This window comes from Rhopilema esculentum, chromosome 11 (assembly GCF_057945365.1).
Source record: "Rhopilema esculentum isolate cy_ngs chromosome 11, ASM5794536v1, whole genome shotgun sequence".
Lineage (NCBI taxonomy): Eukaryota > Metazoa > Cnidaria > Scyphozoa > Rhizostomeae > Rhizostomatidae > Rhopilema > Rhopilema esculentum.
Genome location: NC_142825.1, coordinates 16,854,941 through 16,872,724, shown reverse-complemented (window position 1 = coordinate 16,872,724; position 17,784 = coordinate 16,854,941). Strand labels below are relative to the sequence as shown.

Below are 17,784 nucleotides of genomic sequence, written 5' to 3'. Positions count from 1 at the left end.
AAAAATCTCGAGATTTGATAAAGAACTTCTAAAATTTATTTGTCAGAAAACATTTAAAAATTATTTCTGTGTTTGAAGAGATTTTGTCTTGGTTTTTTAAGAGAGTTGCAATGTGAGATATGATAAAAGAGCAGTTTGACCGTAGGCTGCGCACAGACCATTTCCTTTAGTGGGTCTGCTGGGAAGACTAAAAATTCTTGGTTCTCACTAATTGTTCACCATTTGGTCTTTTGGCAAAAATTTCGACATTCATGAAAAGCTTTAGATAAACGCATATGACTAGCCTGTCGTTTTGGATTCATTGTTAGACAAGTAAACGCTTTTCTTTTCTTTCTCAGTGTTTACATTTTCGAGTAACAAAGCTGGAGGAATTATCGATGGAATGCTTGCCATGCTTGTTTGGAATTTACTTTCAGACTTCAAAAAGGTGCACTTTTCCAGCAAGTGCATTCTAATCTTCTCCACAAAGTCACTGAGTGACGGAGGTGACACACTGTTTGGCCTACTGAGGATTGCAGCTTCATTAGACGATGACTTGTTCAGTTCAATGATCTGGAAGAAAATCGATTATAGCATGTTAAATGGAACCCCAAGGGGATACTCCCTTCTTTTACATACGGGGGTCCATGTCAATGTTTGGGATTCGAGACTTTACAAAAAATGATATACATGTATATGGGGTCTGTGAAATACAGCTTAAGAAACTTTAATATTTGGGCTCTGAGAAGTGAAAACGAACTTATAAAAACGAACCGGTTTTATTAATTACGAAATTCCATTTACGAAAGTGGTAGTCCAAAATATGTAACAAGATTCAAGGTCTTAAAATTTTGAGATTTGATATTTGGAATTCCGCAAAACTCAATATTTGGGGGTCTATGAAAATTTTTGACATGGACCCCAGTATAGAGAAGTTGAGAGTACCCCCCCCCCCTCCCTGTGACTGGAATAACTGATATATATATAAAGCGATTTTTCCAAGAAAGGGGAGGCTGTAAAAAGAGGGTAGCAGTGAATGCGAGGTCTCTTAATGTGAATGACAGTTCAGTTAACTAGTGAATAGACTTTCGAAAATCTTTAATGGCGTCCAAAAGACGTTTGTCTATTGAAAGGGCATTGTATGCTTGTTTGAAATCTGTAAATGACTTTCAAGAGAGAGATTAAAACTAATTCTCTTGATAGTAAATCTCTATCACAAAAGACACCCTGATGCTTGCCAAAGAGGACTGCCGAAAAAGGAGTGAACCTCCGGAAACTAGCTCAGCACACTGGTGTATATGACAATTTGGGTTTTCAAAACATAAAGGTAGAAATTTTGTTACTTTGGCTTAATATTATGTCAAATGTTTGTTTTGAAGTCTCCATTTGACCTATCTGCAGGGGCGGATCTAGAAAGTATTCTGACTGTCGCACACAAGGGTGTGGTCGGAAATATCATTCTTGACCACACCCATAGTTTTTAAGGATATTCGCCCCCTTCTCATTTGAGCAGTCGACACGCACATTAAATTGGCTTTATTTAGAACGTTGTCAAACTGTTGTTTATTCCTTATCTGAGTTTTCAATTGATACTACAAAATCATTTGTGTTGTTTCTTAGCCAAGCGTAAAGCAAGAAACAACTTGAAATTCTTAAACGTATTGACACGGTATTCCTTTCATAATCAGGCAAACATTCGAGTTGTCTCTCTCGATTTGTTTATGGTATACGATGATAAACCAGGCCACGCAAAAAATGAAAAATATCATTACAATGAATTTTCATAACTAACAAAATAGAACAAATGTACACAAATATTCATAAAAACCTGCACTAATAACTAGTATTTTTTAATAGATAAACCAAATCAGTGTGTAAAAATGTATTTTACTCCGAAGAAACCCCTTCGAATTCAGGGGAATACTCAAGCAAGTAAACTTTACCCGGAAATATCTGAAAGCTGATAAGGAACTGAGAATCCACATTGAAAAGATTCACTTTGAAAGTTTTGTCCAAATAAAAATTTCACGCTGCCAACGTCCTGAATATTATTTATTCGCCAGAGCCAAATCGCGGATATCACCCCAGTCCAGGGCATTTATTGACATTTGTAGGCCCTTGATCCATGGAGGTGGTAATGAATGTCGAAACTTGAAAACATCCCGTGTCGAATGTTACTCTGAAAATCTAGCGACCTTTGTCTTCCAAATTATCAGGTTTAACGTACTCATTATACATGTAGCCAGTCGACTCCATAACACAAAATTCCTTTTCGCCAGTGAAAAAATTCCCCATGCCAAGCATAAATAAGCTCAAAACTGTACAAAGCAAGCAATGAGGACGGATTAATCTTTGCCCAGTGGTGCGACCTTACTAAAAAAATATACTGTGCACCGAAGTTCGCACTATCTAGCAATTTCATTGGTTAAATATTTTATAACAAAAGCTGTGCGAATCGGTGCGAACATGCTACTAATCATACTGTGCACCGAAATACCCTAATCTAACTACATTGGTACCCTGTTGTTTTTTAGTCAGGATGCTTTGAGATTTGAATCAGATTGAATCAAGATCGAGATTGAATAGAGATGGTGTTTAAGATTTCGGTTGTGTTTATGGCCAGGTTTGAATCATGCATGATTCAGACCTTGGATCTTTCTGCTCCTGCACGGTGTTCAGTTGTCAAATATAGCTAAAGCATAATTCCCAAGCAAATACACTTAAAACACAAATGGGAAATTTGCCAATAAGCAAGAATTTTGTTGTTAAGGAAAAACCTCTTTCGAGACGGATTCTTGGCATAATTTTAAAAGTTTGACTGTCGCATGTGCGAACGGTGCGAACGTCTAGATCCGCCCCTGCTTTTGGTGTCACTAGAGTCGGATATCATTATCAGAAAACTATTCTGCATCAAGATAATTTTTTTCCACGGGCACACTTGTAGTTGTATAAAAAATCGGGTCAACTACCCCTAGGCTTATTATTCTTTTGTTTTGATTTCAGAAGGGTCTGAATTTCCTCTACAACTCTTTAAAATGATAAGTTGGAAATTAATCATTATTTAACTGACCTCTGTGGTCCTGCAGCAAATCTTTTCATTTCCATCACCATAGTAAACTTCTCCAACCACACCACATACACCACATATTGTGTCATTTATATCCCTTACTGTCAGTACTTCAAAGGCATGGAATGCATAGTACATCAAAGATTTTATGTATTCAAGCTTTCCATGTGGCGGTCTGCTGGCCTAACATTACAAGATTTATAAACTTTATTATTTGAATCAAAAATAGACTCAGTTTTGTAACAAAATATCTATAACATGTCATGGATAATTGTTCTAGTAGTTTTGTTTAGTTTTATAGAGTTTATAATGTTTGATAATGAGCAGGGGGCACCTGCCAGGAATCGAACCTGGACTCTTTCCTTTAACTGGAAAGATGCTACCTTTACATCACAAGTGCATATTGTCACCTTTCTCTTGCACCAGCTTAAATTCTATTTAATAAAGGTCTACAGTCTGGTATGTCTAATTATGTTTTTATCAATGTAATTTAGTGTTTCTCTGTTAATTTTCTTATTGTATTTTAGTTGTTATCATGCATGTATATCAACTGTTTATTTCAAATAAGGTTATGTAAATTGTATTTTTACATCCTGTACTTGCCAATGAAACTGAAAGTCCCTTGCTTTATTTGACATACATAAGATGGAGTAAATGATACTACAAACTTGTCATGAAGCACATAAAATACCATAAAGTGTTCATGATTTTTGTTTTTTTGAGTAATTATCTATTCACCCAAATGCTAGGGTGCCAACTGTAGATAGTATTTCTAGCTAATGGCACATTACCTCATCAGTCTTCTGAAGCAAGAAGTCAATCTTTCCTTCTATGATATTTGTCACTGGTGAGCCAGTTTTGAACATCATTCTTATCTCCAAGAGTATGTCAAGTGTAACAGCAACCTTATTACAAACATTGAACAAACCTGAAACATTGAATAATCAATAGCTTGGAAGCATTTAGGATTAATTCAAACCTAAGGTTAGGGAATCCCACTCAGAAAACAGCAATTTGTTAATAATGTCAAAAATTGTCTGTAACACATCACTTGATACACTCCCAATGTGGTAGGCTAAACATTATTTAAATAAAGAAAAACAGAGCTATTGCTGTACGGCTTTGAATGAAAAAAATGCAGTGTTGTAATAACTTGCAATACACACCTATGTTAAAAGGAAGGGGTGCATTCACTGCCTGACAGGACTTGTTCTTGCAGTTTTTCACCGAGAAGATGATGCTCTTGAAGGCATTGTTGTTGGAAATTAACCAGCCATGGTCTGCCTTGCTTTGACCATTAGGGAGCACAGCAGAATCCAGAGGTCCTTGGCAACATAGACAATTGGTCTGTTCTGGTTCAAGTTTACTTGGCCACTTCTGAGTGCAATCATTCAACTCTATTTGACGCAAAAGCTCTAATGGAATTTTGTATGGGAGTGAAAACTTAGAGATGATCTCTATTGTTGATTGCCTTGACCTATTGTTGCCTAAGATTAAACAATGATTTAATGCATTAAAACCTGATTTATATAAAATTATTGCTGTTGGATGTTATCACATAAGCATGTTAAACCTGATAAAAAATGATGAGTAAATTTACATGACTTGTAGTACATACAGATGAGTGTGCTAGTAATTAAAAATGCAACTTGGTTGGTCGGTAAATTGCTGCCACCTTATGCATAAAAAACATAATGATTTTGTGTTATTGTTATAAGCAGGTTGAAATGGCTCTTTAATAACAAATTTGCAGAGAAAAACCTCAATAGGTTATTGTGTGAGCTTTAAATTATGATCTAGTTTTATATATTTTGAAATTGGTTTATGCTGATTAATCATTGATACTCGATGGCAGTAAATTTTTTCAGTAGGGAATTTGTTTCAGAGCCTGCTTTATTTAACAGAAGTGGTTTGTTTACAAAATGTTGTTTATTGGCCAAATCTTAATCCCCACTTTCTTTGATTATCTATTGGCATAATCAATAATAGTAGTGAAATAAAACTCTGGGTAGGAAAATATTCATTTAAGAATTTGTTCATAAAATATGTTATGCACATAGATTTAAAACATTGGAGTACAAAGATGTATTTCAATGATGTAAGAAGCATAAATATTAACTTTAATAATACCTGTATATCAGGGTGGTAGAAAGGGGCCCTGGGAGCTGGAGCCCCTCTTTTTATCTGGGTAATTTGAAAGAGATACATGGCTAATTTTTGCCAGAATGAACATATTTGATTAAACCAACATTGGTTTTTACTTAGCCAGCATTTCATTCCTTACAAAGATATGTGTGATTAAGGAGCCATGGAAGTGAAACCGTAAGAAATTAAAATAACTGGAATGTTTATTATGAATACTGTATAAAGAAAATTATATGAGCCCCTCTAAAATTCTTTGCTCATCACTACTGATGTAAATATTGCTCTAACAAGGCATCCGCTGGCTGCGGAAAACTTCAAGTCATCGCCTGTGAATATTGAAGAAGGTTGTAAAAGAGGATAAAATATTATACTGTAAATACTTTACCAAATGTGGTGTTTTGAGCAGTCAGAGGCAGAGCAATATTTTCCTCTGGACCAGCGATCACTTTGCTTTGAAGAGGCTTGGCCTCGTATATTTTTTGTGCCAAAATAACGAGATGTAAATGGACACACAGGTATGATTGGTGCGCCTTTTTTGACCTTGCTGAGGGTGCCTTGCATGATCGCGATGCACACTTAAGAAAGCGAGTACAAGAAGTGGAAGATGATGTTCGGTTCCAAACATGACATAGGCCAATCTCCATTTCTGTACTAGTTTTTCCTACTGTGACATAAGAAGATTCATTCACTTTGACAACAGTTGGCATGTGGCTCTGGTTGTGATTCACCATTCTCGCCTTCATATTTGCTGTTGCCTCTAAGATGGAAAAATCTTCCTCTGTGAAATTAGGGATCGTGTATGATGGCTTGGAGTTGAAGATCTCAGCTGCTGTGATGTGTTCGCATGTTGGGCTTTGTCCCACAGACTTGTTCACGCAAGCAGATCTTTCCGTTAGACATTTTGGACAGTAGCATATCTTTTGGCCAGTTCTTGAGATTGTCACGAAACATCGATCGTTCTTGCTAGTTGTCCTGACAGAGTAAATGGAAATCCTGTCTCCTGCCGTAGTAGTTATCGAGACGGCCTTTTTGCTGCCACTTTTCTGCTTTGCATCTTTGCGAAGGAAATGACCGCCGATAGGATGTCTACATTGTTCACAGTTCGGGGGCTTGTAGCGATTGAAGAATCGTTCACCACATTGAGGACAAGAGGCCAGAGCCACGTAGGCTCGTTGTTAGATTAGAGCCGGTCGCCATAACCAAATGAAATTTCTAATTCGCGGAAGATAGTGTTGTTTTTATTCGCGGCATTGTCATGTCATTGCCAATAGGCTGCTTGTAAAGGGTTATCACCCTAAACCTTCCACCAATCAAATGCACGAATACCGTTGATAACCATGAGCTCCCCTTTAATGCTTTGGACCAATAGCAGAGGACCTTACGAGAGGTTCCAGATATCTGTCTCTATGAGATGGAGTCCAGAAATGGTGCGGGTGAAGTTTCCAAATTCAAATGCAAAAGTATATTACTTTTGGAAGAAGTTCGAAAGTTTCATTTGAAATTCAAATAATAAGATGTCAAGTTGCCAGAAAGGAGAGCTCTTTAGCACTCCCCGTTTAGCACTCCCCGTTAATAGCGTATTTGATCACATACAGCAATGCTGATATGAAAGTATTTGACGGAGAAAAGTTCTCTTCAGTGATAGTTGAGTCCTTTCAGTCAGCTTCAACATTGTCAGTTATGCAATGGGCCTGTTGCATGGAGCATCACAAAACAGGAGCTACCATTTCCATATGGCAGTGCTTCTGGACAAAACCCAAAGGTGGATGAGAGTTAAGCAGCATATCCAACAGCAACATGGTATTGTTGTGAATTTTCTGACCATGCAGGCTATCATTCAGCTTTCACAAATGTGATGAAGGAAGATTTGGCTGTTCTAAAAAGTCCAAACCACTCAGCTGTTCCAATTCAACCCAGAACAGCTAATGCCACAACGGCAAGGTCAGAGAAGAGCCGTCACAGTGTCAAAATGGCTAAACGCCTTTCCAATAGCGAAGTAGCAAAAAATGTTTTGCGAAATAAAATATGTGTTCGAATTGATCTTCTGGCTCTTGCAAAACGTCAGTCACAACACAGGGATACCTTGTTGTATCACTTTGTTTTGAACAGAAGTGAGAAGAAGCTGAAGGAGCTCATTGACACAGTTCGGGAGGTTGAGGCAGCTGCCGATAAAATTCAGCGTTCTAAATTGTCCAGACTCCAAATCCTCCAACAGGAAATAACCACTCCATGTATTTGAATCGGTAAATGGCTGCAATGTGCCCTTGAAATTTTGAACAAAAATCAATCGAAAGAGCTGTATTCTATGTAATTTTGAAAATAATATTTCAATGGTGTTCCATCATGTGTATGAGATAATTGTAGAGTGAAGTATTCGTGGATACCATGCTTATAAAGAGGCAGAGGTATTTGTTGGTGAAGTATGAACCTGAAGAAGACAGTGGGTATGATGAATGTGCAGTGTCGCTTTGGAAGGAAATGGCAAAATGGTTGGTCATTAACAAATTGAATTTTCAAAGATTTTTTGCAACTTTTTGAAGGATTATGGTGAGATTGATGCAGAATGTATTGGAAGCAGGTACAATGCAGGAGCTGGTAAGGGCCTGGAGTTACCTGTAGACTACAGACTGATTGGAACTTTCAATAAGCTGATCAGAGTTAAAAAGGAAATAGAAGCCGATTTCAGTTTGTCTACCAAGTGCACTGCAGTAGAACCATCAAGTAGTTTTCCTAACTTTATATGGCTTTACTTTTAGAAAAAATTGATCAGTACATCAACAGCCTATGAATATTTCTTTTCTGATATGGAATTTTAAAAACTATTATGCAAATAAGAACCTATCCCAGTTTCAGCCTCCTGTGGGTTCTTATTTAAGGGGTTTAAAAGATTGAATTTCAGGCTCAAGGTTCTTATAAAAACAGGTCTTTTTATGTGGGTTTTAAGCTGCAACAGGGAGAGGAACAAATAAAAATAACAATATATGGCATCTACTTATTGCTTCCCTTCCTTCAACTTCACTTCCTTTATACTCTTATGCCATGTATCAATGGAATGAGACAGATGTTCAATTTCTGGATAAATACCTGAACAATTTTGGTGAATAGACTTACACACAGTTACAATTTTGTCGATTACCACAATTTGGTCGTCGGCAAAATTACCACAACCCCCTTATGCCTTGACTTTATTAATGACCATTTGTAATGCAACAAACGAGTATTTTATTTGCTGATAAAAACCTAGATACAATTGAAGAAACAGTCAATTATGAGATGAAAAATGTTTCTGAATGGCTTCTAGCTAATAAGTTATCACTCAATGTAGCTAAATCAAATTTTCTCATAATAAGACCTCATAAAAATAATAGAATTGTAAATCTAAAAATAAATGACGAAAATCTAAAACAAGAAACCTCCTCAAAATACCTTGGTGTACTAATTGATGACAAACTTAACTGGAAACACCACATAAACCAATTAAATACCAAAGTATCTAAAAGTATTGGTATCCTATATAAATTAAGACATCTTATACCAAAAAGCACCCTTGTAACACTATACAACTCTTTTATTCAATCTCATGTTCTTTATGGACTTCTTAACTGGGGCTGTGCTAATAAGACTACTCTCGAACCATTGAAAATAACCCTACGTAAAGCTGTCAGAGTAATCGATTTTGCTTCTTACACAGCTCACACAGAGCCAATCTTTAGACGTTTCAAGTTATTAAACCTAGAAAATCTATACAAGCTCGAAACAGCGAAATTTATGTTTCAAATCAACCAGGAAAATCATAGTAACTTTCTTCAAAAGGAATTCATCAAAACTAGTAAATTACATTGCTATAATACGAGACAATCGTCCGATCTTGGTTTTTCTCTTCCCTCTATCTCTACAAACTTCAAAAAAAACTTTCTGACATTTGATGGGGTTAAGCATTGGAACTCCTTGCCAATTGAACTAAAGAATATCCGCAACAAAAACGCCTTTAAAAAGATGATGAAACTATACCTTTTACAGAACTCCTAAGCCATAAGAATTCGTTCTACTTTTTTAAACATATCCCTAACCAGTGAAATTTACCAGCCTACCGCCTGTATACATATATATATATTTTTTTCTATACTCTTACATCCTTAATTTTTTACTCTTACTGTTATAGAAGATGTGATCGAGCAGAAGGCAGGCAGCACGTGGACCCGGAGTGCCCAAAACCGTGATGAGTGGAGAAAGATGTGGAGGCCATCCGCCAGCAGTGGTGTGACAGGCTAATGATGATGATGATGACTGTTATAGACTACTTCAAACTGAAATGGAAATTATAATCTTGAGTTTAAATACGTCACTGGGACATATGACTCGATAGCTCCTGGCGAGTTTTTCTCATGTGTCCTTCAGCATAACAAACCACTTTATCTGATGTAATAAATTAATTAATATTTTGAAAATGCTAACTTTTGTATTCTAAATTTTAATTCTTGGTATATTGTAATTAACATTTGTTTTTGCTGATAAAGATTTTGAGTTTGAGTTTGAGTAAATAACAATTAAAAGAATAAGATATTTTATTGGCTGCAGATTCTTTTTTCTCCCATTTATCCACTTTTGCATGTCCAAAACAGCACCTTTTCACTCTCCATTACAACATAGCTGCAGTACCTTGCACAATGCCCAGGTGAATCACTGCTACAATCACCTAAAATGCATAATTCTGTATCCCCAAATACTCTCGAGCAAGTAGCATTAATTTGTTTCCAAAAGTCAAATACTGTTGGTGCAACAAAATGTTTTTGAGAATTCAAGAATGATTGTTCCCCAGGGATCCTGATGTTTTACGGCTTAACATAGGAGAGAAAACTTTGAATAATTGTTGCCTGTCAAAACTACAGCTGCAGGAATCATTATATCATTGACATATATGTTGTTGTTTTTAACTATAAACTTTAATTATTTAGTACTTATAAAGATCTCCAGATTCTCCTGTGGTCATTGTTTGCATGACTATGATAACAATAGGACTGATGTTTTTCCAAACTCAGAACTATATATTCTCATGTCCATTTGTTGTTATTAAACATGCAAAAAGTTATATCAATCACTGAGGAACAAAACTGAAAGACTCCAAAACAAACTATATTTACAGTTACTACGATGCTCTTTTTCCCACACCCCCTATTATGAAAGCTGTGCACAGAGCCAGCTACCGAAATTTAGAGTTAAAGATTCACATCCTTTTGCAGACCTGCCAACTCTCACGGTTTTGCCGTGTGTCTCACGGTTTTGGCCTCAATCCACGTTCACACAAATTTTTGTTCATTTCACACAGTTTTTCAAAAACTTATTTTCAATTTACCAATGCAGCGATTTTCAAGATGTTTAGATTTTATTCAGCTTTTCCCCTGCAAATTTTATGCATGATTTTATGTACAATTTCCCTCTTCTGTGTTATCGTTCTTGAATCACATCACAGCGCTGCTGACATCGCTGGTTGGCTTAGAATAACTCCCTCGGCCCCATGTCCTGCTTCTAGCTCCTATGTTTGCATGCAAACGAGAACCACTGATTCCAAGAATCAGTGGGGAATCAGTGGTTCCCTGTTATAAATGGCAACCAGAAGAAGAAGTTTTGAAGAATGCAAAAAAGCAACTTTGTACTATAACAGAAAATGTTTGTGAAAACTGTTTAAGTTATAGTATACAGGATACAGTTTTACAGTAACAGCAATGAGTGTATGGGTAAATCTTGCTATTTTTGGTGAAAAAGTTCGCCACGCAAAATCTTCAGGTTTTTAGCAAAATCTCCAGATTTTAATAAAGAAAAATTTTTTCGTCTGACACTCCTCAGAGCATAAAACGTCAGAATAGGTTCCGAAAAAACACGATGGAAAAATATATACCCAGTTGTGGATCGAAATAGGCCAATCAGAAAAACGCAAGCACAAGACCGGTATAGTTGACCAATCAGTGCCGCGAGCCTAAAGAAAAATTACCAATGAAGTCCAAGAGAGAAAACGAACTCCTTTTGTCTACACAATGGCGGCTTTTTCGTTTTTATGTAGATTGACTCCAAAACTGCTAGATGGAAGGACGACCGGGCTCTGCCAATTATCTGAAACATGTCGTCATTATAGAGTTTTGCACAATCTGGGTTGTCTAAAAGATGTTGACCAATGGCAGAATCACTTGTTTTAACAGTGTTTCTAGACCTACAATATCGAGGAGGCTGTTCTCTTTGAGGGGCAGTTTTGTTTCGTATGTTGGAAGGAACATGCTGTTTTATCCTATCCCACAATCTTTGGGTTGTGCGCCCTACGTAGCCAGAATCACACTGGCACATAAATTCATAAATGACGGAACTTTTTTGTTTGGTAGGGACGCAATCCTTTTGAATGGATGGAAGGGCTCTCCTAGTGCTGTAAACAATCCGAGGATTGACAGCAAAGAAACAATTGGTTATGGCTTGCCTAATCTGACTCTCGAATCGCAAGGAAGTGTTTCCAATCCATGGTAGTTTCAAATAAACTGGGCACTTTTGCGGACCAAACTTTTGAACAGCCGAAAAACTTGCGATCTTCTCCTTAGTATAAGTTAAAATGACGTCTTCAGGATAGCCGTTGTCCAAGAAGATCGTTTTGAGTTTTTCCAGTTCAGCGTGCAGTTTAGATTTCGAGCAGATCATAAGTGCCCTATGTACCAATGTTTTGACAAGGTTGACTTTGTGTTGTTTTGGGCAAAATGAATTCCAGCGTATGTACTGACCGGTAAAAGTAGGCTTGCGATACACACTGGTAAGAAATCCAGTGTTAGACTTTTCGACCAAAACATCTAAAAATGGCAAGGAATCATTTTCTTCCTTTTCAAACGTAAACTGGAGGGCTGGGTGTAGGCTATTTATGTGTTTTAAAAAAATATCACACTCAGCCTCTGTTTTGAAAATGGTATATGTGTCATCCACATACCGAAAATAGACACCTGGCTTTTGGTCGTAGTCGAACAAACGCTCTTCATGAAAGCCAACAAAGATATTGGCCAAGGCAGGTCCCAGAGGGCTACCCATAGCGACACCATCCTTTTGTTGGTACATTTCATTGTTAAAACTGAATTCAACTGAACGTGTTGCAGTTTCCATCAGTTCAATGAATACTTCTTCTGGGAATGGTGGGCTATTAAGCTCGCTCCGGTACAAAGCGTCGGCACATATTTTGATGGTCTCACTCAAAGGAACATTTGTGAAAAGACTACTAATGTCAAAAGAACACATGAAAGATGTTTCGTTTTCGATGTTCAAGTTTTGCATGAACTCAGCGAACGGAACCTATTCTGACGTTTTATGCTCTGAGGAGTGTCAGACGAAAAAGCTTTAAGTATGTTGTAAAATGTTTGCTTTTTTTAAAGCCATTTTCAAATTCTGTACCGCAAAAAAATTGTTCATATTTTTCAAAGAAAAATTTCGAATATCCAGATTTTTAAGCTTGGGAGGTTGGCAGGTATGCTTTTGCGTCTGTGGGAATTGACTCTGCAGAAGCTCTATTCGTGAGAAATTTGTCTGGCTTCACTAAGAAAGTATATTTAGCTCTCTTTACATGCGGTAGTACCAGAGCGGTGCATCTGGAGCTAGTCTCTGATATCAGCATGAAATCGTTCCTATTTTGCTTCAGAATATTCGCAAGTCGTGGTGGAACACCAGAATTTATCATTAAGGACAACGCAAAAACGTTTATAGCATTTTCAAAAACGTTTAGGAGAATCCTGAAATCGCCAGAGGCACAAGCACTTCTCGTGCAGTGGAGAGTCACTTGGAAATTTAACCTCTCAAAGGCTCCTTGGTGGGGTGGCTCCCATGAAAGATTGATCAAGACTACCATGATGATAATCCCGGATTTTCACCGTCTACAGAGAGAGCAACTTCACCTCTGACTAGCGCTGCTACTTCCCTGGAACTGCCAGGATCTGCCACCGGAGGAAGGCCAGCTACACCAGAGTACGGTCCTCACAACCCACGGAGATCAAAACAGGCCCTTAAGCCTAAGAAGATGTTCTCGCCTTTGCCTTGAACTTCAAGGCTAGGCGGGGAGGTGTTGTGTGTAGTTGCGCTGTGATGCCGCTTATTGAATAAGAAAGAGCTGCGGTATCGTTTATTGACTTACAAATCACCTTTTATTGTTGTATTATCTTCAATGAACCTTTGTATACTTTTGTTTCGGGTGTTTGGAACGTTGTTTGTTTTGTCTTGATGTTTTTTTAAGTTGGATGTTAATATTAAATTATGTTCACTGCTATCCGCTGTTTTACTGTGGTCTGGACTAAAACGCCAAAACGGATCACTGACCACTTATATAATTCCTCAAAGATACAACAGCACAAATCATGCTAATCAATAGTCAGTCTTTAATGTTATTTATATATATATTTTCCCAAAATCTTTCAGGCAGACAACATGAACAAATTGTTGAATTTTGCAAGTGCCACATTCAAGCGAAAGCATTGTTTCCCTTGGTTTTTTGTCTGATAGCCCATCAAAACCAGTCGAGGAAGAAATAAAAAAGGTTCTTTCCTGGGGTTTTCTAAAAAGATAACTTAAATGTTTTACTGTTAACTCTTTGTTTCTTATGACATAGTGGATATACCAGGAAGAAAATGTGTTTTGATAAAATGAATAATCATGAATTGAGATAAAAAAATTAAGTGTTCGAAATTTAAATGTCCAACCGTTGTAATTGCAATAAGAGTTTGTGACCTAGCCGGTGTTTTCTTCTTTTCGTGATTTGGGAGAATTGTGCGAAGTTTTTACGTTGGATGACCAGGAACCAGTTTGTTGAGGAGGTATTAAGCGATGTTGTTGCGTGAAGGCACTACAGTGAATCGAGTGCTGCGATGCGTTTGAGGGCACTACAGTGAGTTGAGTGCTGCGATGCGTTGGGGGCACTACGGTGAGTCGAGTGCTGCAGTGTGTTGATTGTTTGCCAAGATTTTATGAATAAGATGACCAAGAACCTGCGAGAAGTTGGATGTGGAAAACTGGAGAGATCCGTGGTGCTGGTGCTGCCAAGATGCATGTGGCGATTTGTGGTAATGTATCCATCTGTTTGTTGTCGATAATTCCAGTGAGTTTTGCTGAGTTTATGATGACGAGTCCGGTTGAATTGTGTTGGTGTTGAAGTCAAAGTAGAGTTAACCAGTTAACCAACGATGGAGTTGCAGGTCACGTCGTGGTCACCATTATAGGATCGATAATATGTAGCATGATTTGCAATGGTTCCTATCATATCCTATGACTTTCATTCGTTGATGTTTGCTTCGATATCTTATTTAACGTGCAGAGAACACGGAGCCAGTGAGAGAGACAGTGTATTGCTGTATAACTCTGATCTGAACTGAACTTGACTGTCTGACTGAATTACATACAAATTAACATACTTATATACAAAATAATTGTGCTGAGTAATGATGTGTTGTGATGATGTAATGATGATGCAATGGAGAAGGAAAGATCTAGACTTGGGAAGAAATCAGCATGACATAGATGTGTGAACGTGTGATCAATGGCGAAAGGAATGTCATGTGCTAGGTGATGCTGTGAATAACGTAGTTGGATGTCATGGTGATGGCATGAAGTAGGAATATGGCCTAATTTACAATATTAAAATCACTACAAGCTGTTACACCTTCAAAAAACCAATGATAGTCAAGAGGCAAAGGATTTCTTACCTAAAGGACAAAATTAAAATAGAAAAAGGCAAAAAGCTGAGAAAAAGGCTCTTGGACTTCGTAAGGGTACTATTTTTCCTGAATTGCTTACTTTTGTTAAGAAGCAAGTGAAGCTTTCCTCTACCAAAAAAGGTAGGAGGTATGATGATTCTTCTAAAGCATTGGCACTCAGTTTTTACCATGTAAGTGAGAAGGCTTCAAGATTCAATTCCTACCCGATTTTTATTTGCCATGCAAAAGACCCTAACAAGCCTTGTATGCTTCTGGTTCTTGCTGTGGCTTTACAGAAAAATCACTTTTTGTCTTGAAGGAAAGAGTAGAGCAATTACCTCCTGGAGAAAAATCCTGCCCTTTGATTATGGATGAGGTGTCTCTGAAGTCTCAATTTTTATGACCAAAAGAATGACTCCATTTTCTGCTCTGAGGATTTTGGTAATGGGTAACCATCTGGGGCAATTGGAAATTCAGAATTAATTTTGATGGCAAGAGGGATTATTCAAATATGGAAGCAGCCTATAACATACTGTCTTGCCTTGCAATGAGTCTTTTGAAAAATTGCAGTTTAAAGGGGAACTGAAGTGAAAAATGAAAATCAATTATTTAGTAGTTTTCATCGTGCTGATTTCGAATATCGACACGAAATTAGTGTTTTTCTTTTCGTTTTCCTGCATTCACCACGCGAAGTGTGAAATTTCTCCATTTCGGTGGCGGAGAGGTCTGGAGACAAGTTTCAGGCGCTGACGTAAAGTCGTGGACACGTGCCCCGATCGCAACGAAAACAACATTGTAGTAGGTAGTAGAGTGAATCGGAGGGAGGGAATTTGGTTAGTGGTTAGAATTTCAGTTCGCAATTTTCACGACAGCTCTTCAGGAATGACAACAGACTTAAGATCGAGCGACGATGAATTTGGAGCATGTGGTGGTGAAGTACTTGCCCTACCAAGGGCGAACGGGAACTGCGAAAGTGGCGATGAAGATTAGCCTAGGCCCGATGAGATCCCAGAGGCTGAGGATGAATTATCTCCCGCGACGTGCTCGTTTTGTCGGTAGAAATGAGGAAGTAAATCAATGGTACGTCGATCTTTGTTTCTTTTCTGACAATGAAGGCAAGAACAACTCAAACACAATTTCCTTATTTCCTTATAAAAAGTAAGATACAACTGAGAATGTAGGCTACATATTATAATCTTTCCATTTCTAAAATCTGAAATAATAAGGATTATTACATGTTACAATTTAATAAATATTTCCTTTGATATAAAACGTTTATACATAGTTTGATGTGTAGCACGGAACAGGTCGACCTAATCCACTTTGGTTTTAAAACTGGCTTGTTTTTTGTACATTGACAAGTATTATTAAATCTTACTGCAATTAAGATTTTTGGACTGATAATTCGAAAATGTCAAATATTTAATAGAATTGCATAAATATGCCTAAAATAGATTAATACCTAAAATTATATCCATTTTGCTAGGTATCTACAAACAGTGGCCGATCAATGGATGGTTTGCTGGTTTTTGGGTATTTGTGCTGGAAAAACTGGACAACTTTAAGTATGAATTTATCACAAAATGTAAAGAAAAGAACTTTAGTCAAAGAAGACAAGGGTTTCAAAATTCTGCAGAGAGACAATGAAAATGCAAAACTCAGCTACCTACTACATATACAGTGGAGTACAGGGTTATATACAGGGGTTATTCAAAGGGACCAGACTTTCAGTTCATAATAGCAAGAAGAGAAATTTAGAACCAGTGGGGTCATGTTATAAGTTAGAAATTTGTTAAAACTAGTGGAGATTGAGCAAGGCTTGATATTTTCAAGATTCCTAAGGTATATTTTTCAAGATATTTTACTCACGTCAAAATGTGTAGAATAGTTTGGATTTGATAAAGTTTTTCTCTTACAATAATGGTCCTGTACCACCTGCTTGGTAACATTTTTTATACATAATCAGAAGAAAATGTTTTACCTTCACAGTATAATGTTCTTTTAATGTATTCTGCCACTGCCTGTTGTTTAGATACACTGTTTTCAAATTTTGAGAATGAAGTTTTTTGGTGCCCAATGGTTATATTTTTCTGAAATTTGCTTCAACTCAACATTTTTCATAGAACAGTTATGAGATAGAAACCCTGACATATATTTTGTTAAGATCAGGTCTTTTAATAAACTTGGAAACATATACATCATTTAATGGTTGTGCTTTAAATCCTTCTCCTTTATGTACATCCTGGTATGAATGTTTTTTGTGCCTGGAGTTATACCAGAAAATGCTTTGATATCATGTTCTATAGACAAAGCATGAGAAATCATGTTTAAAGGGGTATTTCTGAGGTTGGGGACCATTCTTATCATTTTCAGCAAGTCAAATTGTGTCGGTTTGCCAAGTTTCATGGTTGTTTAGTTAACAGAAATAGATTGACCATACTAACGTATTTTGAGTACTGGGCACAAGTACCCCAGTCTAAAAATAGCACAAGGGGTATTTCTGAGGATGGGGACCATTCTTATCATTTTCAGCAAGTCAAATTGTGTCGGTTTGCCAAGTTTCATGGCTGTATAGTTAACAGAAATAGATTGACCATACTAACGTATTTTGAGTACTGGGCACAAGTACCCCAGTCTAAAAATAGCACAAGGGGTATTTCTGAGGATGGGGACCATTCTTATCATTTTCAGCAAGTCAAATTGTGTCGGTTTGCCAAGTTTCATGGTTGTATAGTTAACAGAAATAGATTGACCATACTAACGTATTTTGAGTACTGGGCACAAGTACCCCAGTCTAAAAATAGCACAATTGGTATTTCTGAGGATGGAGACCATTCCTATCATTTTCAGCAAGTCAAATTGTGTCGGTTTGCCAAGTTTCATGGTTGTATAGTT

At 37.2% G+C, this 17,784-nt stretch overlaps 1 protein-coding gene across 1 annotated transcript; it reads right to left on the bottom strand.

The window, feature by feature from the left end:
• Window positions 1-279: 279 nt before the first annotated feature.
• LOC148959135 (uncharacterized) lies at window positions 280-11,009 on the bottom strand. Its single transcript, XM_089111480.1, has 5 exons — window positions 5,577-11,009; window positions 4,213-4,533; window positions 3,838-3,974; window positions 3,050-3,229; window positions 280-552 (listed from the first exon to the last, which is right to left on the bottom strand). The coding sequence occupies exons 1-5, from the start codon at window positions 5,932-5,934 to the stop codon at window positions 280-282; spliced, it is 1,269 nt and encodes a 422-aa protein (XP_088967606.1). The 5' UTR covers window positions 5,935-11,009.
• Window positions 11,010-17,784: the final 6,775 nt, after the last annotated feature.

Excerpts from the sequence above, each read along its gene's own strand:
- LOC148959135 (XM_089111480.1), bottom strand. The coding sequence starts at position 5,934 with ATGAAGGCGAGAATGGTGAATCACAACCAGAGCCACATGCCAACTGTT. Across the intron at positions 3,230-3,837 it reads TGCTTCAGAAGACTGATGAG|GCCAGCAGACCGCCACATGG; the intron begins GTAATGTGCCAT and ends TTGTAATGTTAG. Across the intron at positions 553-3,049 it reads TTTGCTGCAGGACCACAGAG|ATCATTGAACTGAACAAGTC; the intron begins GTCAGTTAAATA and ends ATTTTCTTCCAG.